Source organism: Diabrotica virgifera, chromosome 4 (assembly GCF_917563875.1).
Source record: "Diabrotica virgifera virgifera chromosome 4, PGI_DIABVI_V3a".
Lineage (NCBI taxonomy): Eukaryota > Metazoa > Arthropoda > Insecta > Coleoptera > Chrysomelidae > Diabrotica > Diabrotica virgifera.
This window is the reverse complement of record NC_065446.1, coordinates 228992036-229011607: the sequence shown is the minus strand read 5'-3', so window position 1 is coordinate 229011607 and position 19572 is coordinate 228992036. Positions and strand designations below refer to the sequence as shown.

The following is a 19572-nucleotide window of genomic DNA, read 5'->3' as shown; positions in this document are numbered from 1 at the left end:
GAAGAAAACGAACACGGAAGTATTGCGAGAAATGGGTAAAGAATGCGAAATAATAAACACAATAAAAATAAGAAAGTTACAATATCTGGGACACGTAATGAGGGGACAGCGATATGAAATGCTAATAGCCACTTTACACGATGCAACTAATTGCACAATTTCTTGCAGCAATAGAAATTGCATCGTGTCATACGCGAATTGCACAGAAAAGCTGCAATAAGTGACAGCTAAATAGAACATGTCCTATTTTTCATGCAATTTTTTCTGCAATTTGGTTATATTTTAGTAACTTTTAAGGCTACACTGTTTGTTTTGACATTCTGTCATCCTAAATTTCAAACTAAACAATTTTTGACAAAACTAGAGGAACTTTTTACCAATTTCACGCTTCACAGATAACATTATTCTGGTGGATAACTTTAATTATGCAACATAGGGATTAAAGAAACTATATTCTATTTTTATTTCTTTTGTATTTAACAACTTGTTTCCTTTTGTAAATGAATAATGTATTATAGGTATACTTGCATTAGGTATTAATTGATTTTATTATACATAATACATATTATAATTTTCTCAAATTATAATCTAACATTTTTAATCTAATATATCTGATAACTCTACTCAAAAAATTACATTTTTAATTTATAAAAACAACATAACCTAAAATTTATGGTATGTCAAAAGTTGTGTCGCATTTCATGTCAGTTTATGCAATTACTTGCACCGTGTAATCACTTTATTGCAGAAAGCTAGTTGCAACTTATTACAGAAGTTCTTGCTGCAATAACTTGTGCAATAAATTTCGCAATTACTTGCATCGTGTAAAGTGGCTATAAGACATAATATAAAGGGAAAGATAAGAGGAGGAAGGAGTATAGGATGAAGGAGAGTGCCATGGTTGAAGAATTTAAGGGACTGGTTTAAATGCAGTTCTATAGAACTCTTCAGAGCAGTGGTAGATAGAGTAAAGATAGTGATGATGATATCCAATCTCCGATTAGGAGATGGCACTTAAAGAAGAACACAATCCGCTTATCGCCAAAACGAAAATTAATTAACTAACGCGACGGAAGATTACAGCAAAATGGTAAAAGATTTGAAAAAAATTTAAATTGAATAGTTTGTAAGTTGATAAAATCTACATTTTAAAATTATTTTGAAATATACAGGGTGTCCCAATAAATGGCGGCGTATCAAAGTTATATTTTTTCTTATGTAACACCCTGTATTTTATTGAATTTTTTAATTATCCGCAAAAAATAAGGTATAGTTTCATAAGGCTTCCCTATACCTGTGTACAGAGTGTCCTGAGTTATGTTGACTTTTCTTAAAATGTAAAGTTTTAAAAGAAGGCTTATTCTCAAGTTATTTACGAAATTATAAAAACATTACTTTTACATCTAAATAGTTGGATATTGGTTGAATGTATTCCATGATTAATTATTACACATTTGTCTACAGAGTGTTCAAATTTTACAGTTTAATTAGTGATAGATAGATAGATAGATAGATAGATATGTTTATTGTTTCTAATGAAAAATCATATAACAAGAGGTTGAGTACAAATTATTACACATAAATAGTCGACGCTTAATGGAGATTTAGTTACAATTATTCATTTAATATAAATAAACGCAATCTGAGTGCATTAATAAAAAATGTACACAGTTCCTTAATCTCAGTGGGAGAATGGGTTGTATTTAAAAACAGAAAAAAGCTCTCGGTATTCTCTACAAATGATCGAATAAGGGGTGATCTAAAACACGAGTATAATGGACATTCCAACAAAATGTGGGAAAGAGTCTCTAATTTGTGTAAATTACATATTGAACAATTTTCAGTTTGGTCGATGTGATACGAAATCCCTTTATAATAAAATTTTATGTAAAGTTTAGAGCAAAGTCTGATTTGTGAATAAAGTCTTGTAATATATATGGGAGTTTTTATTTGTAAATAGCTTTGCGGTTGCCTATTGTGTGAGAAATGTTTATAGTACAAAGAATAGCGAGAACTTGTTAATGCTGATAAGTCATCTTGGAAGAGTTTTTCTTTCATTTTTAATAACAAACCGTTTCTTTGATGCCTCAGTAACCCCCATGATAAATTTTCCCAAGTTTCTATTGCATCAATTTCAGAAAAATAGTTTTTTAGCTGAACTACCCAGTTATAATTCTCATTATTGTCATTATTGTTACATAGCTGACGAAGACGGTTATAACAAATTCTTGGATACCTAGAGGAGTCCATAAGTAAAATTCTCTCAAGCCAATTAAGTGATATTTTAAAAATTAAGTATTTTAAGTGAACTTGGCCAACTTCTAGCCTAACATAAGTATTGGGGTTATTTTTTGGTAGATGCAGCAGTCTCTTAAAGAAATTAGTTTGAATTTGTTCTAGAGTATTTGAGTAGCGCAGACCCCAGACAGATATACACTGAGAAAGACAGTTTAAAATAATGGAATTATATAATGTAATTCTCGTCTCCCATGAATTTACTATTGCATTAGACAAGAGGTTCATTACTGCTCCTATAGACTGCTTGGCTCTAGCAATCGTAGTAACGGCCATCTCTCGAAATAACGAGGAACCACTAAACGTTACACCCAGATAATTAAATTTATTAACGCTTTCAAGTTTTTGACCATTTAGTAGGAATCCTCGCTCCTTGGAGAAATGGCCACCCCTCGAGAAGACTAAGATTTTGCTTTTGGAAGTGTTTATAGTCAGTTTATTCTGTGAGGTGTAGGTTTCCAATATTCGTAATTTGCGGGTCATGTCAACTTCTGATTCTCCTAATATTATCAAATCGTCGGCATAGAGTAATAGAAGAATATCAGTATTACCATCAATATTAATTCCCTTTGCCCCTGCCTCCCTAAAATCTCCAGTTTAATTAGTGGAGTATTCAATGTGTCATATGATGCTTATTTTAAATGGAACATCATGTATTTTAATAAATAATTATACTAAACAAATTTACCTATTTCGAATGGTATATGGATGTCCTATACCTAGGTGTCATAGTTTTTGCGTAATTTACAATTATTTAAATTCTTAATCTGTAAATCGATTTTAAAACAAAAGAAGAAGTTAATTAGTGTCATTGTATAACATTGTCATTTTATGACAATACGGTCTGGTAACTATCTTATAATTAATGCATTCCATGCTTGATTACTACACATTTATTTACAGGGTGTTCAAAATTTACAGTTTCATTATTGGATTATTCAATGTAGCATAATATGATGGTTATTTTATTAGAACAACATGTATACTAATCAAGGATTATACTAAACACAGGTTGTTCCTCTTTCGAATGGTATATGGTATATGTTCTATAACTAGGAGTCAAAGTTTTTGCGTAATTTACAATTTTCTTAAACGGTACATCGATATTAATAGTATATTACTTTATGAGGCGGAGAAGCATGACTTTTCTTGACGCGCCCGATATTACGCGCCGAACGAAGTGAGGCGCGTAATAGAGGGCAAGTCAAGAAAAGTCGCTTCTTTGCCGAATAAAGTATACTATTTTTTCTTCAAACGTAGCAATTTTCAACCATAAATAGTACAATTCATACGCTATTTTTACTCGAAATTAACTGTGACAACTATCAAAGTCGTCTAGAGTCTAGATGTTAGAAATTAAAATAATTAAGTCGTCGGAATGATTGCTGAAAGTTGTGCTCGACCATCAGTATCATCAACAATTACCAATGCGTATCAAGAGTCGGGAACATTTTTGCACGGTTTCAATTTTGAAAATGCCTCATTAACTAATTGTACTTTTAATATTACTATAAATAAAAATGATGTTTAATTGTTGTTAATGACATTTGTATTGTTGCTTTGTGACATGTTTCATATTGTTGCCATGACAACATTTTTCCCTCCGCCGTAAAGAAATGGGAAAAAAAACTGCTGCCGGCGGAGACATCAAACTTTGACAGGATCAAGTTAGATAAGTAATGTCATCATTATTTGACGTTTGAAGAAACAAATATTTATAGTCACTCTCGATTTTTAAACCCATCATCTTGGCATAGTTGTTATAGAGTGTAGTTGTAAATAAATATGTAGATATACACTGCCCGTCATAGAAAACGGGCACCCTAAAAAATGGGTCATTTTTTATGTCGCGTATCTCCTTAACCTGTTGTCCGATTTAAGTGATTTTTTGAATATGTTATAGCCTTATTCTTTGTTAATATCCCAGTAATAATATTTTTGCTAAACAGGTAAATTTTCATTGTATACCGGGTGTAAGAATCAAACTGTGTTTTTTTCTCAAAGTTCGCAACACTCTGTGGAATATTTTAGCTTTTATAAAATACTGAAATTAAATCCCGACGATAGCCTCTGGTTTTCTGAACATTCTGTTTTTTGATTCATTCTCTTATGTTGGATAATATAAAAGTTATGTACTTTAACAACTAGTCATGTTCTTCATCAGTATAGGTTGTTTGTAAATAAGTGCGACAAACTTTAAGGGGCAATTCTGCATGGAAAAATAATAACCGTTTGCTTTATAAACTTATGTTCGCAAATGCTTCGTTTACGAGATACGGGATGGTGAATTTTTTTACAAACTGATGATTTATTTTATTGCGCTAAAACCGGTTGAGATATGCAATTGAAATTTGGTAGGTTCTAAGAGATAGTTGTTGCGAATTTTTTGACTTGCAATCAAGAATTTTATATTCACTATTGGCGTGCATACGGGGAATATGACCGATCATATTACCGGTATGCACGCCAATGGTGAATATAAAATTCTTAATTGTATGTCAAAAAATGTGCAATAACTACGTCTTAAAACCCACCAAATTTCATTTGCATATCTCAACCGGTTTTAAAGCAATAAATAAATCGTCAGTTTGTAAGAAAAAATTCAACATACCGTATCTTGCAAACGAAGCATTTGCGGACATACGATTATAAAGCAAACTGTCATTATTTTTAATGCAGAGTTACCCCTTAAAGTTTGTCGCACTTGTTTAGAAACACCCTGTACTGAAAAAGAACATGGCTAATTGTTAAAGTACCTAACTTTTGTATTATCCAACATAAGCGAATGAATAAAAAAACAGAATGTTGAGAAAACCTAAGGCTATAGTTGGGTTTTAATTTCAGTATTTTATAAATGCTAGGATATTCCACAGGGTGTTGCGTACTTTGAGAAAAAACACAGTTTGATTCGTACACCCGGTATACAATTAAAATTTACCTGTTTAGCAAAAATATTATTACAGATATATTGACAAAGAATAAGGCTATAGGATATTCAAAAAATCACTTAAATCGGACAACAGGTTTAGGAGATACGCAACCTCAATAATTAACCATTTTTTAGGGTGCCCGTTTCCTATGACGCGCAGTTTATTTTTATTTGCTGATTTGTAAAATAAATTTTTTCGTTATTAAGTAATAACATTAAGAAAATAACTAAATACAAAATGAACCACAACTTACTATAAGTAAAAAATTATAAGTTATGTAATACATGTTCAAAATGTTTATACAACAAGCGATTTTAAATGATTTGTTTACATTATTTAACATAGCTGGTGTTATAGACGCAAAAGCGTTCGAAATTCTTAATTTCATTAACATATCATCTGGAGTAGTAGGGTAGGAAGTGTATCATTTAGAATATTGTTAATATAACCCCATTTAAAAAAATTCATCTTGGTCAATCCTGGTGACCTAGGTGGCCAAATATATGGACCGAATCTATCTATCCATTTATTTCTAAATTTTATGTTGAGGTTCTTAACATCACGTCAAAAATAAGCAGGAGCTCCGTCCAATTGGAGCCACTTGTTTGTTCGCACGCTAAGTGGAAGGTTTTAAGAAGGATCCAAAAAACTTGTTTTAAGAAATTTAAAAAAGCTGCTCTATTCAGATTTTCGTCAAAAAAAATTGGATCGATAACGTACTCGCTCAGAATACTGCCCCAAACATTAACACTTCATCGGTGTTAGTGATCAACAGTAAAATGTTTGTTTACTTATCATAATAAAATGAAAGCTATGTCTATTAACTAGACGATTATTATGAAAAGTAGGTAGATTCGTCTGTACACAATACATTCTTAAAAAAAATCAGGATTTTCTCCAAATTCTTAAGTCTATAAAAGAAAAGTTAAACGTTCCTCTTCTGTCTAATGCTGGTGTAGTTGAGTTTTATACGGATAATAGTGGTTTTTTTATGTATTCTACATACACTCGTTTGACTGATTTCCAATTGACTCGAAATTTTTCACGTACTAGTATTTGGGTTTTCCGTAACAGAAAGCAGGACATCAAGTTCGTTGACGTCATTAAAAATAAATTGTTTATTTTTATTTAACTTTTCGTACCTATGCAACATTACCAGTAGCACGGAATCTATCGAGAAATCTCTCAAAAACGTCTTTTTTGGGTGTCTTCATCAGGATACCTTTAACGACGTTCTACACCTTCGTTGCGGGGTATGCCTCTCAGAAGAAAGGGGGGAAACTTATATGCAAGCGAAAGTCGGTAACAATGCAGTATTTTCACTTTTATTTAATAATGGTACGGTAAAATCCTCATTTTTTAATATGTCATTCCTTACAAAAAAACCTTTAATTTAAGCACAAATAATTAAAAGTCGTAAATTTGGATCAAAAGTTATTAACTTTTTAAGAATTACCATAAGAGCCCATGTTAAAACTTAACTTTGACCCTTAATAGTAATTAAACGGCACGGTAAAACAATTTTAAAAAAATCAAGTCTTAGTTTTTTGAAGTAAACTATAACATACTAAAATGTCATGCAAATCCTTAATTCTTTGCCGAAGGTGTAGAACGTCGTTAAGCGTAAACTTTAAAAGCTAAGAGACATAAACTGACATAAACATAAATTGTCATAAACTGACAATGTCATACAATGACATTAATTAACTATATCTTTTGTTTTAAAATCGATTTACAGATTAAGAATTTAAATAATTGTAAAGTACGCAAAAACTATGACACCTAGGTATAGGACATCAATATACCATTCGAAAGAGGTAAATTTGATTAGTATAATTATTTATTAATATACATGGTGTTTTATTTAAAATAATCATAATATGACACATTGAATACTCCACTAATGAAACTGTAAATTTTGAACACCCTGTAGACAAATGTGTAATAATTAATCATGGAATACATTCAACCAATATCCAAATATTTAGATGTAAAAGTAATGTTTTTATAATTTTGTAAATTACTTGAGAATAAGCCTTCTTTTAAAACGTTACATTTTAAGAAAAGTCAACATAACTCAGAACACTCTGTACATAAGTTTAGGGAAGCCTTATGAAACTATACCTTATTTTTGCGGACAATTAAAAAAATCAATAAAATACAGAGTGTTCCATAAGAAAAAATATAAGTTTGATACGCCGCCATTTATTGGGAGACCCTGTATATTTCAGAATAATTTTAAAATGTAGCTTTTATCAACTTACAAACTATTCAATTTAAATTTTTTTCAAATCTTTTACCATTTCGCTGTAATCTTCCGTCGCGTTAGTGGTGACTCACCCTGTATAAGAAAAGATACAGATACCTAGGTCTAAAAGAAGACAAGATCCATACAAAAATATAACTAGAAAATGCACCAAGACATCTTTTAGTGCCTATCCGTCTCGGATGTTGACGACCATCATGGCGATCTGTACTTTGCACACTGCTGCTCTGTAAATATTTGTGGTTGTTGTGTTGAACCACGTACGTAGATTTTTCAGACAGGAAACCCTTCACCTTCCTGGTCTTCGTTTTCCTTCTACTTTTCCCTGCAGGACTAGTTGCAGCAGTCCATATCTCCCGCTGTTCATTATGATGTGACCGAGGTATTCGATTTTTGCTGTTTTTATTGTTGTTAACAGATGGGGCTATTATCGCAAAACTCTGACTGAATATTTGTACTGGAAGTTATCAGATCTTACGTTTTTCTGAAAATCTAATGAACTTTCTTATTTCAAGTGGAACACGGAACACCCTACATATTTCTTGGTTTTGAAGTCCTTAAGAAATACTGATTATTTTTCATGCAATTAGGTATTTCCTATTCGCGGTGTGCAAGTACTTGGAAGGGATACGCGAAACGATCATGAGCGAATAGCGGAGAAATATTGCAACTTTCTTAAATAATTCATGTCAATTGAAATTGTCAAATTGACGTACATTTCATAACTACTGTCATTGAAGGACAAAAATTAAATATTGCTCCACAATATTGATATGATATGCAATTATTATATAAAGGCAAATTTAATTAATTTTATTTTGCTTGCAGTACTGCATTTTAATAACTAATTTTATTTACTACATACAATTGTTTACGTTTTAATAACATAACCTAAATCCTATTTTTCCTTCTTATTCGTTTTTTTGGACTATGGCCTTGACAATTATCCAGTAACCAGGACCATATGATTGGCCAATATAATTAAAAGTGCGAATAAAAGTGTAGAGCGTAGAAACCAGGTGTCGCTTTTCCGAACTTGCACGGTCCCAATACCTAAATGCCATAAATTCCAAGTTATTGCCATATTTATTTAAAAAAAAATTAAAACAAATTATAAAAATCAATTTTTCGGCCCTGGCAGACATTATTTGAGGTTCTATGGATCACTGGGAATCAAAAAAGTCATTCGCAAAAGTGTTCTTATCTTATCTGACAACAATGCAAATGCCACCATAATATCGGCCGCATCACAAAACCCTTATTACGCTTCTTTCACAGACTAAGAATTTGAAACGTACGAGGGTTAGAAGTTAGAACGCATAATGACATACTAATAAATAGTGGCGTGAGCAATCTTATGGTACCTTACTCATCACACACGGCGGTTGGAACGTTCGGTGTAATGTGAAAGTCACCATGGGATTGCTTGAGCCACCACTGGAATGCCATCGTGCGTTCTAGTGATCGCACGTTCAAATTCTTAGTGTGTGAAAGAAGCGTTACAAATCAAAACCTATAAAAATCGTGGAAGCCGTTTCCGAGATAATTGAGGCGTTCCATACATCATAAAACTCACTATATGTATGTGCATTATAGTTACTTCGTTGGCGAAAAACTAATAAATAAACGTCTATATGTATCAAAAATATATCCGGCTCTAATAATTTTACCCAGAATCGATCGGCAGTTAACGTGTTAAGCGGAAGGAATTTCGTAGACAGAAATTGTTTACCAAAGTAATTACACATAATTGAAGTGTTTAGAAATTAGAAAGACTGATGACTGAAACAGAGATAATATTTTACTAAAATGTTTCATTATTTAAAAATAATAATTGCAATGTATACAACAGATAAACGTTTATAATTAAGTATAAATACTTTTGTTTGAGCACATTATGTACCTACCTATTTATGAAAACGAAATTTGTAATTTAACAATGAAAACAAACAAAATGGTACAAACAATAATTGCATAATAAAATAAGCTGCAATACAAACAATTATATTTTCAAATATTTATTCGATAATTTGGAAAAAAATTTTGCGAGTTATTTGAAAAAGATACTATAGTAGGGGAGGAAAGTATGCTGAATTTGCAGTTACTCGAGCGTTATGGGGGCCTATTTAGTTGTGAAGATTATGCCCTAAAACCACAAAAAAGTTAAGTCAAGTTTTCCATTTAAGTGGGGACTTTCCATTTTTTAATTTAATTTTCCATTTCCAACTATCGTTTTTTCCGATTATAGCGCCATCTATTCCATATCTAATTCGAAAAATCATCTCATAAAAGTTACTAATTTTTATGTAAGGAATCCAAATCTGCAATAAAAAATGGGGTCTCCTATTTAATATTTTAAAGTAACTCCTCACCTCCCCTTCGTGGGGGGTCATGTTTGGTGTCATTCGATAGATTTTTCAAAAATATTGAATACGTGTTTTTTGCAGTTTTTCGATCTGATGTTTCTTTCGCGAAATATCGCGGGGTTCCTGTTTAAAATTTTAAATTTACCCCCCAACCCCTCTTCGTGGGGAGTCGTGTTTGGTATCATTCGATATATTTTAAAAAAATATTGAACACGTGTTTTTTAGATTTTCGATTTGACGTTTATTTCTCGAAATATTCTATTTTTTCTTGTTGTGACTCACCCATTTCCTTACGCCCCGCTCAAGCCGTCAGATTTTTTAAATAGGGCTTTTCATTCACAGTCATTTGTTTCGAGCTTCTGTCATATGTCGTATAATCCGTGTATATTAATATTATACACAGATTATACAACATATGACAGAAGCTCGAAACAAATGACAATCGATGAAAAGCCCTATATAGGTACACTGTTCTGCATGTACTTAACTTACCTTATAGTCCAAGAGGCAACGCTGAAAAATCTCTTTGAATTTACTAAAGCTAGATTTTTTACAGTTATTGTGTAGAGAAACATACTGCGGTCGGTCAAGCGAAACGTAGAACAGGGGTTACTGAGAGGGTATCAAAGTTGCTTTCCTACGAAGGTAATTAAATCCATTTACTAAGGCTGAAAATCAGTACACATATTCTAAATTAAATATAAATAAAAGTTATTATAGTCGGTCAGCTGTACGACGGGACAGCCAGTCGGTCGGCCCCAGTGAATGTACCTACAGGGTTATTCACTATATTTTGACCCCCTTGTAAACTGCTTAATTTACAGAATAAGAAAAAAATGTAAAATACAAAAGTTATTCGATTTTTAAATTATGATTTTTTTGACATATATATCGTACTAGTGACGTCATCTATTTGGGCGTGATGACGTAATCAACTATTTCTTTAAATGAGAATAGGTGTCGAGTGCTAACTCATTTGAAAGGTTATCGGTAAATTCTGTCCATTTGTCCTCCTTTGCCTTTGTAACCAGTTCTTTTACTAGTCTCCTGTTTTTTATATTCTTCATAGTTTTCTGGTGTTTTTTTTTGTAAGTATATTTTCCAAGCATATGTTTCTTTCTTTTAACTTGTTGTTTTATTTCTTCATTCCACCATGCAGTTTACTTTTTTTTATTGCTCTTTTTACTTGTTCCGCATACTTCTGTCGCTGTATTTAGTATTATATCTTTGAAGTGGTTCCATAATTGTTCCTCCTGGGAATAGGTGTCGAGTGCTAGCTCATTTGAAAGGTTATTCAATTACCTATTCAGTAATATAAACATTAAAATGACTTAATTATACAGGGTGTCCAAAATTTTTTTAAATTAAATTAATTGTTTAATTAATAATTCAAAAAATTTTTGGACACCCTGTATAAATAATGATCTTAATGTTTATAGTACTATATAGAGAATTGAATAACCTTTCAAATGAGCTAGCACACGACCCCTATTCTTATTAAAAAAAATAGTCGATTACGTCATCACGCCCAGATGGATGACGTCACTAGTACGATATATATGTCAAAAAATCATAATTAAAAAATCGAATAACTTTTGTATTTTACATTTTTTTCTAATAAAGCAGTTTACAAGGGGGTCAAAATATAGTGAATAACCCTGTACATTCATTGGGGCCGACCGACCGGCTCTGTCCCGTCATACAGCTGACCGACTATAATAACTTTTATTTATATTCAATTTAGAATGTGTGTACTGATTTTCAGCCTTAGTAAATGGATTTAATTACCTTCTTAGGAAAGCAACTTTGATACCCTCTCAGTAACCACTGTTCTACGTTTCGCTTGACCGACCGCAGTATGTTTCCCTACACAATCACATTAATCAACTGAAAAATTTAGCTTTAGTAAATTCAAAGAGATTTTTCAGCGCTGCCTCTCCGTCTATTATCTTAATTTGACGATTTCGAGTTTAATCATAGAACACTAAAAAATCTAACTCATTGAACCCCCCACTTCATTTTTATGGGTCACTTCTGATTCCAATAAATGACGTCATACGTCATCTTATATTATTTTTATAAAAACGGTTTATATGATTTATGATTTTTCAGTACAACTTAAAGTTACGTCATCTAAACATTTTCTTTCGACGTCTTTAATGCAAATTTTATAATTTATAATTTCTTATACCCTTAAAAATAATTATGTTTTAACCAATCACAAGAGCAATAATTTAACTATCTTTCTAAATAAAAAACACAATATCAAAACTTGATCAAAACAAACAAAGCAAAATTAATTGCCAACCTATATGTCAACAATGAAATTCCTAAACCGGTTCTGAATCTGTGTGGCCCATGTGTAAAAATTTCCAAAATATTCATTTTCTCTAAATACAAATTATACGATGGCAATTAAAATTACATTTAGTTGACTGCTAAATAAATATATCAAATTTAATTCTAATTATCCAATATATGGTTTCAAAACATTTATTAATTATCAAATTTATGAAAGAACTTGGACAACAACAGAATGTTTAATTAGTTTAAAAAGAGCGCCTTGTTAACTGGTGTGAAGTTACCAACATTAGCCAGAGTTCATTTGAAAGTTCACCTCGGCATGTCATAAGCGGAGGTGTTCAATAATTGAAAGGTTTAAAGGACTGGTAAAAACATTAGAAAAGGAAAAGATTCATTTTGGGTTTAGAAGTGGACTGGGAACAACAGAAGCATTATTCTCTATACAACTTTGATTGCATGTAAAAAGGTTCTGAAACTGTTTTCTTCTTGAAATAAATGTTTATTTGCGAAAAAACATTCTTTTTGTGTCAATTAATTTATTAATTTAAATTTTTTCTTTTTTCATTTCCTTTTCATAAATTTCATTATATTGACAGTTTCCCACCTTTACACGTATCGGAGGAGTTTGGCAACTACCCATGTGACAGTGACAGTGACAGTTTTAGTTAACATCTTCTTCTACGAAACTACAGCCCAAATTGAGCCTTGGCCTCCTTTATTTTTTGCCTCCACCCTTGTTTGGCTGTGGCTGCTTTTCTCCATACACGGACTCCTAAAAGGGCTTGCGCGTCGCTGTGTACTGTTTCTTCACTGTCTTGCCAGCACTTGCTTGGCTTTACAACCGGTCTCTTTCCCTGCATTTTAGTGTTCAGTGCTTTTTTTGGTAGCCTATCCTCTCCCATTCTTATCACATGTCCGGCCCATTGCAATATTTGTATTCTAATGAAGTGTGACAGGGGTGTTTCCTTATAAAGTTAATAAAGCTAGTTGTTGTATCGACTTCTGAAGATTCATTTAGTTAACGTACTCCTCCGTTACGTCTAAAGGTGGGAAACTACCAATATAATGTAAATTTATAGGTTTTTATTGATAATTTCCCACCTTCACACGTTTCGTGGTCTCTTATTTCACAACTTATAATGTTTTGCGTCTTTTGCGTTATTTTACGTATAATATACAGTGATGAGTGTACTAAGAACTGGCAAAATAACGCAAAAGACGGAAAACATAATACGTTGTGAAATAAAAAGACATGAAACTAGTAGAGGTGGAAAATTATCAATAGAGACCTACAAATTTACATGATATTGATAGTTTCCCTGCTTGACGCGTATCGGATCAGTATGTAAACTAAAACTACCACTGTCACAATGGTAGTTGCGTAGTTGCCAAACTTCTCCGATACGTTTAACCCTCCGTTACTCGCACACGGTGTGGGAGACCGGGCCTGTAAATAAATTCCTGTAACTCTGATTGTAGTGGGGATTTTGAATGGCTACTTCGTATTCCTCTTCAGTGGTCAATCAACTGTGGGTAAAGTCAGTTCGCAGTGTAAAAAATAGTACTGTCCTTTTGTTATTACGCAACACGGTCCCGTACACCGTGTGCGAGTATTTGTGCACCAATTTTTGTGTTTGGATCACACATCGATATTTTTAATTAGTAAGGTAATTTAAGATTTTTTCCTTATTTTCAATGTTTATAGATTAGTTTATTTATATTTATATATAAATATAAATATATAACTTACCCAGAACCATCAGAATGAGGTTTAGGGAGATATGTGGTTTACCAACAGAACAAGTACCAGTCGTAACACCAGGAACTTCAGATCGCTGTGCTGTTTGTGATTGGAAGAAAAATAGAAAAACAAAGTTTTACTGCCAAATATGCTCAAAATATCTGTGTTTGGAACACCATTGTTCCAATGAATGTGACACCATTGTGTATTTCATGTTTTAAAAACGTTAATTAATTTTTATAACTTTTTTTGTTACTACAATTACTCTTTATTTTTAATTTTTTTGTGTATTGAATTAAGATCTAAAGTTCTTAGTAAACAAATTTAACCATATTCAATTTTTTTTCACTTCCAAAGTTTTTGTATATACATATAAATGGATAACAATGAAAATTATTAAATTTTTGATTAAAGTAATATAATGTAAACACAAACGCATATCTACAAAATTATATGATCATATATTCATTAAATAATTTAATCGTACACAATTTTGCAAAAAAAAAAAATTTAAAACACTGCTGACCCATATTTTTGGACCCGATCTCCTGCACCGTGCGCGAGTATCCGATCACAAAAAGTTGGCGCGAGTAACGAAAGGTTAAAGGTGGGAAACTATCAATATAATGGAAATTTATAGGTTTCTATTGATAATTTCCCACCTCTACTAGTTTCGTCTCTTTTTATTCCACAACGTATTATGTTTTCCGTCTTTTGCGTTATTTTGCCGGTTTATTAGCAAACCCTGCCATTAAGAAGCTTAACCATTTTGAATATATTTTAGGTTCAGGCAAATGAAATTATGTTCTTACTACAGATTTTTCAGGCCCTGTCTCTAAAAGTTTCGATTTCCGTTGGTATCTCCTTAGTGGAAAATTAATTTTTCGAGTACATAAATATTACGGTTTAAGACCCAGTAACTTTCTTGCTCCGTCTATGGTTAATTCGGTTAAGTTCGGCAATAAAATTTCAAATGCTGCTATCTTCACACGGGTTTTTTTTGAGAGGTTGGCTACCCTGGTGACCCCTAGCGCCCAGCCAGAGTGGATTGTAAAATCAGGTATGGTTAACGGCATTACGTTTTTGTTAAAAAAACAATTGTGGGTGAAAGTGATAGAATAAGTAATCATTTAATTAGTGGTATATTTTTTTATTTTTTGGCAAGAAATCGAGTAACGTTCCTACTATTTTGTTAATCTCTGTTATTTTATTTGCGTTTGTCCGAGCAACTATAGAGCTTGTCAGATCGGGAAATGGCGTCTTTCCACATGGTGATAAAAATGATTTTAGGACTCGCATTAGAATCGTAAAAGAATCATGTGGTTTATGTGGCCAAATGAACAAATTGCCAATATTTGACTTTCGAGTAAATTCACTTCTTTCTTTGTACAAATTACTACGCGATGTTGCCGTTGTATTATCTCAAATAATATTTTGCAAAGCCGAAAAGTGTAGAGTTAATTTGTTTTTGTGTTATAAATACGTATAATGCGTGTACTTTGTTTTAAAACGATCGATTCACCAAATGTTATCTAACAACTTAATGTTAAATACTGCGAAAAGGACTTAAATCTAAATCCAAATACTTTACTTCCGTAAATAGTGAATATTTAGATTTAAGAAAATGACGAAAAATCTAAACATAACAAAATTGGATAAGACCTTGAGTATGTTATAACTTACTTTTTAGTATTATAATTCGCCTTACAAAAATCAAAACAGATTATTGACAATGTGAATCAACAAAATATCCTTGAATGTCTGGTTTGAACATGCACTGACATACTCCGGGAACATGAATAATTTCAGGAAATACTAAATTTTGAAGTAGGCTGTTGTCAAAATGTGTATCATAAAATGAAGTACATGTCCATTTGACTCATGATTGTCAAGTTTATGATTGCAAACTGACATATTTTCTTTATTACAGTTAGCTTGTAAATAGTACCTCTGTACATATTGTACAAAGAAAATGAGTTCGGGAAACAGAGCCACCTCCAAGGGTGGCAAAGTGAAGAGTGAAAAATCTCAAAAGTCAGAGAAATCAGAAAATAAAGGTAAGATATTTCTTTACTATTAATCAAAAGTAACCAAAAATCTTGAATAGTTTGATAAAGGAAATGACCAATAATAATGTAAAATTGCCTCATAAGTAATAGGTTCTACTAAATTTGCCTAAACTACAAAGTTAGATATTAAAAGGAGTTTGTTAATTAAGGTTGATATTCAGAACTAAAACAGAGAACTTAATTCTTGTGCCATGTCAAAATTATCCAACGTTGGCGATCACCATTACGAAAGCTTCTTGATCTTTCTTAATATGGAATAATTAATAATAATAATAATTATTATTATTTCGAAAATTGTACATACATATATACATATACGCAGAGCGAAATATTGGTCAACATAAAAAACTAAATTGAAATTACAGAAATCCTGTTAAATATTAGAATTCATAAAATCTATTACCTGATATGGTTCAATCTGCAATAGTAATTTACGCACAGCTTTTTTATATTGAGTTAATTGTGTTATTTTTCTAATGTTGTGGGGCAATTTATTAAATAATTTCATGCAAGAATATTTGGCACCCTTCTCTGTCACAGTTAATCTGTGGATAGGATAAATATACTTAATCTCCCTATTGTTGTAACAATGTGTAGGTAGATTCATTTCAAACAGATATTTATTTCTAAAGAGGAATAGTAGACATTCCTCGATATATATTGCAGGTACTGTTAAAATATTATTAGATTTGAAAACTCCTCTGCAAGACGCTCCGAATCTCATTTTTTTTAATAATTCTTAGCACTCGTTTCTGACAAATAAATATTTTATCAAGTTCATTGCTTCCACCATAAAAAATTGCTCCATAACGGACTAAAGATTCAAAATTTGAAAAATAAATTGTTTTTAGGTCATCTTGACTTAAATATTGCGATAATACTCTAAAAGTATAGCATACTGAATTCAACCTTTATTAAGTTGCTGTATGTGACTTTCCCATGACAATGTTATATCAATTGCCATGCCTAAAAATGTAGTTTTAGTGCCAAATTCAACGTTTGTATCATCTAACAGAAAATTATCTGGATATTCCACATTTGATCTAGTTGTTCTAAAAATTAAACAATTCGTTTTTTGTTTATTAATAATTAATCCCTCACTGGAGAACCACTTACAGTCCATTCATTTTACATATTCCCAACTGTAAACAAACGCACATGGAAGCTAAACAGGGTCGTCCTGAAGTGTATCTTAAAAACCAACACGCTACCTACAATTTGAATTTGCAGACTGACCAGTTTGGACCTGTAAAATGAGAATCCGCCTCGTTTAGGGCAATAAATTACATTTAACAGCCTCTTGACGAATGAGACGGCGAATACTAACACGTGCATTTGTTTATAGTTGGGAATTTGCTATGTGAATGTGGTGTAGACATTTCTTCATAAATATCAACAGATTCATTTAGTAGAATTTCCAAATGATCTTCCGTTACTAGAACATTCGTATCATCAGCATAATTAATTAGACTACAGTTGTTACTAGTAATACAATGCGACATATCATTTATATATAAAATGAAAATTATCGGTCCAATTATGCTTCCCTGAGGAATGCCTAATTGTATAGGTCTAATTTCGGATTTAACATTCTTATTATCTTTTGTTAAAATTACTCTTTGTGATCTTCCTGATAAGAACGATTTAAACCAATTATGAGCTACCCCTTTTACACCATATAAGTTTAGCTTTTTCAGTAATAATTCGTGATTCACAGAATCATATGCTTTTGTTAAATCTAGAAATAACCCTAGTACAACCACATTCTGTTCTAGTGATTGTAAGACATTTTGAGTAAATTGATATACAGTGGAACCTCGATAACTCGGATTAATCGGGACCGCAGCCGATCCGGGTTATCGAAAACCCGGGTTAGCCGGAGAGCATTGTAAAAATTAATAAAATACGGTATACTTATAGATAAAGTCCGTTATAATTAAAACAACATGAAATATATATGCACAGTACACATCTAACTTACCTATTATAGTTGTAGTATAGACAGTATAGGTAGAGTATTGTTCATTTCTAGGTAAAAAAAACTCAGTCAGTTTCGGTTGTGTCAATTTCGTCTGCCATCGGAGCGATGTTATGTTATTGAAGAACAGTGGCTCTTTCATTGTTTAAAGTTTAAAAGACCATTGTTCTAAAAATAATTTTTTAAAAGACAGTTGAAAATAAATAAAGGAATAAAAGATGCCTGTTGTTTGCGATAGCCCGATAATGGATAATGAACCGCCCCGTATAGTTTAAATTACACAAGTACCCATTATCTCTCAAATATTATATTATGGTCGAAGCCAAGTTTTATCAATGAAACTCGATATTTTTAAGACATTCCAGAAGCGGCTACAGATAAAATGTTTTAACATAATACATACATTTTTATTATTGAAATGTTTGTCTGATGAAAATTGGTCCGGGTTAGCCGGACTTCCGGGTTATCGGGGGCCGACTTATCGAGGTTCCACTGTATTGCTGTATGTGTCCCTTTGCCCTTTAGATATGCATGTTGACTATTATGAAATACATTGTTTTGTAACATATATTCCATCAATCTGTTACTCATACATTTTTCAAAGCCTTTCGAGAAACTTGGCAACAAGCTAATTGGTCGATAATTCTCAATTTGTGCCACACTGCCTTTCTTGTGTAAAGGTCTAATAACTGCTAATTTCAGTTTATCTGGGAAAATACCCGACTTAAAAGAAATATTTACTGCATATGTTAATGGTATAACAATCTCATTTAAACATATTTTAATAATTGATGTTGAAATTTCATCATCACCACAACTCTCTTTATTTTTCAAACCTTTTACAATAGAAACAATTTCTTCCTGAGTTACAGGCCTTAAAAACATAGATCTATTCGCTTGTACTTTAGAAGATTCATAGGAGTTTGAGGAAAATTCTGATACCGACAGAGACGCACAGTTTAAGAAATACTCATTCAAGTTATTAGTGAGATGATTATTGCAAAGAAATGACTTCATTTTCATATAACGATGGCTTAGTGTGAAAACCTCGTATCTCATTAAATTACAATTTTACAGGAGAGGCAAAAAACTGATTTTCTGCATAATATAACCTAAAAACAAAAATTACGTTACATATTTTTAATTCGAGCACATTGAGACAAATATCTTATATTGGCACAGAGCTAAAAGTGTTAAATGTTGCTATTAAATTGGAAATATAAATATTAACTATGAAAAACACATAAATATCCTTGCAGTATATAGAGCCTTTGCCCAAGTAACTATGATAACCTCGTATATCTTGATATACGTGTTTTTCATCTCAAATGAGGTTGTGTTTATTATTATTTACAAGGTTCTCATTTTTCATAGCTTATTGAACACCTCCAAGTACTAGGTCGATACAATACAAATCTTTTGATTTAAGGTTCACAAAATGTTTCTATACGCCGGACTACCTTTTGTTGTTCACAAAAAACATTTCTGCAAGTCGAATCTCTCAAACAAACACTCCAAATTAAGTACCAAATTCTTGGTTATAAATATACGTGTTATTCACACTAAATCAAGAGAGCAATTGATATACGTGGTTTCCTTTTTCGGCTGTAGAAAATAGTCTAG

At 31.9% G+C, this 19572-nt stretch overlaps 1 protein-coding gene across 7 annotated transcripts in view; it reads left to right on the top strand.

The window, feature by feature from the left end:
- Positions 1–14895: 14895 nt before the first annotated feature.
- Positions 14896–19572, top strand: part of LOC114327393 (protein lingerer) — a 116726-nt gene continuing 112049 nt past the window's right edge. For 3 of the 7 annotated variants that reach the window (XM_028275997.2, XM_028275996.2, XM_028275992.2), the window contains exons 1-2: positions 14896–14962; positions 15833–15959. In XM_028275997.2, the coding sequence (XP_028131798.2) occupies positions 15875–15959 (85 nt within the window). In that variant the 5' untranslated portion in view covers positions 14896–14962; positions 15833–15874. The other 4 variants (XM_050649901.1, XM_050649900.1, XM_028275995.2 and 1 more) reach the window with 3 other exon arrangements.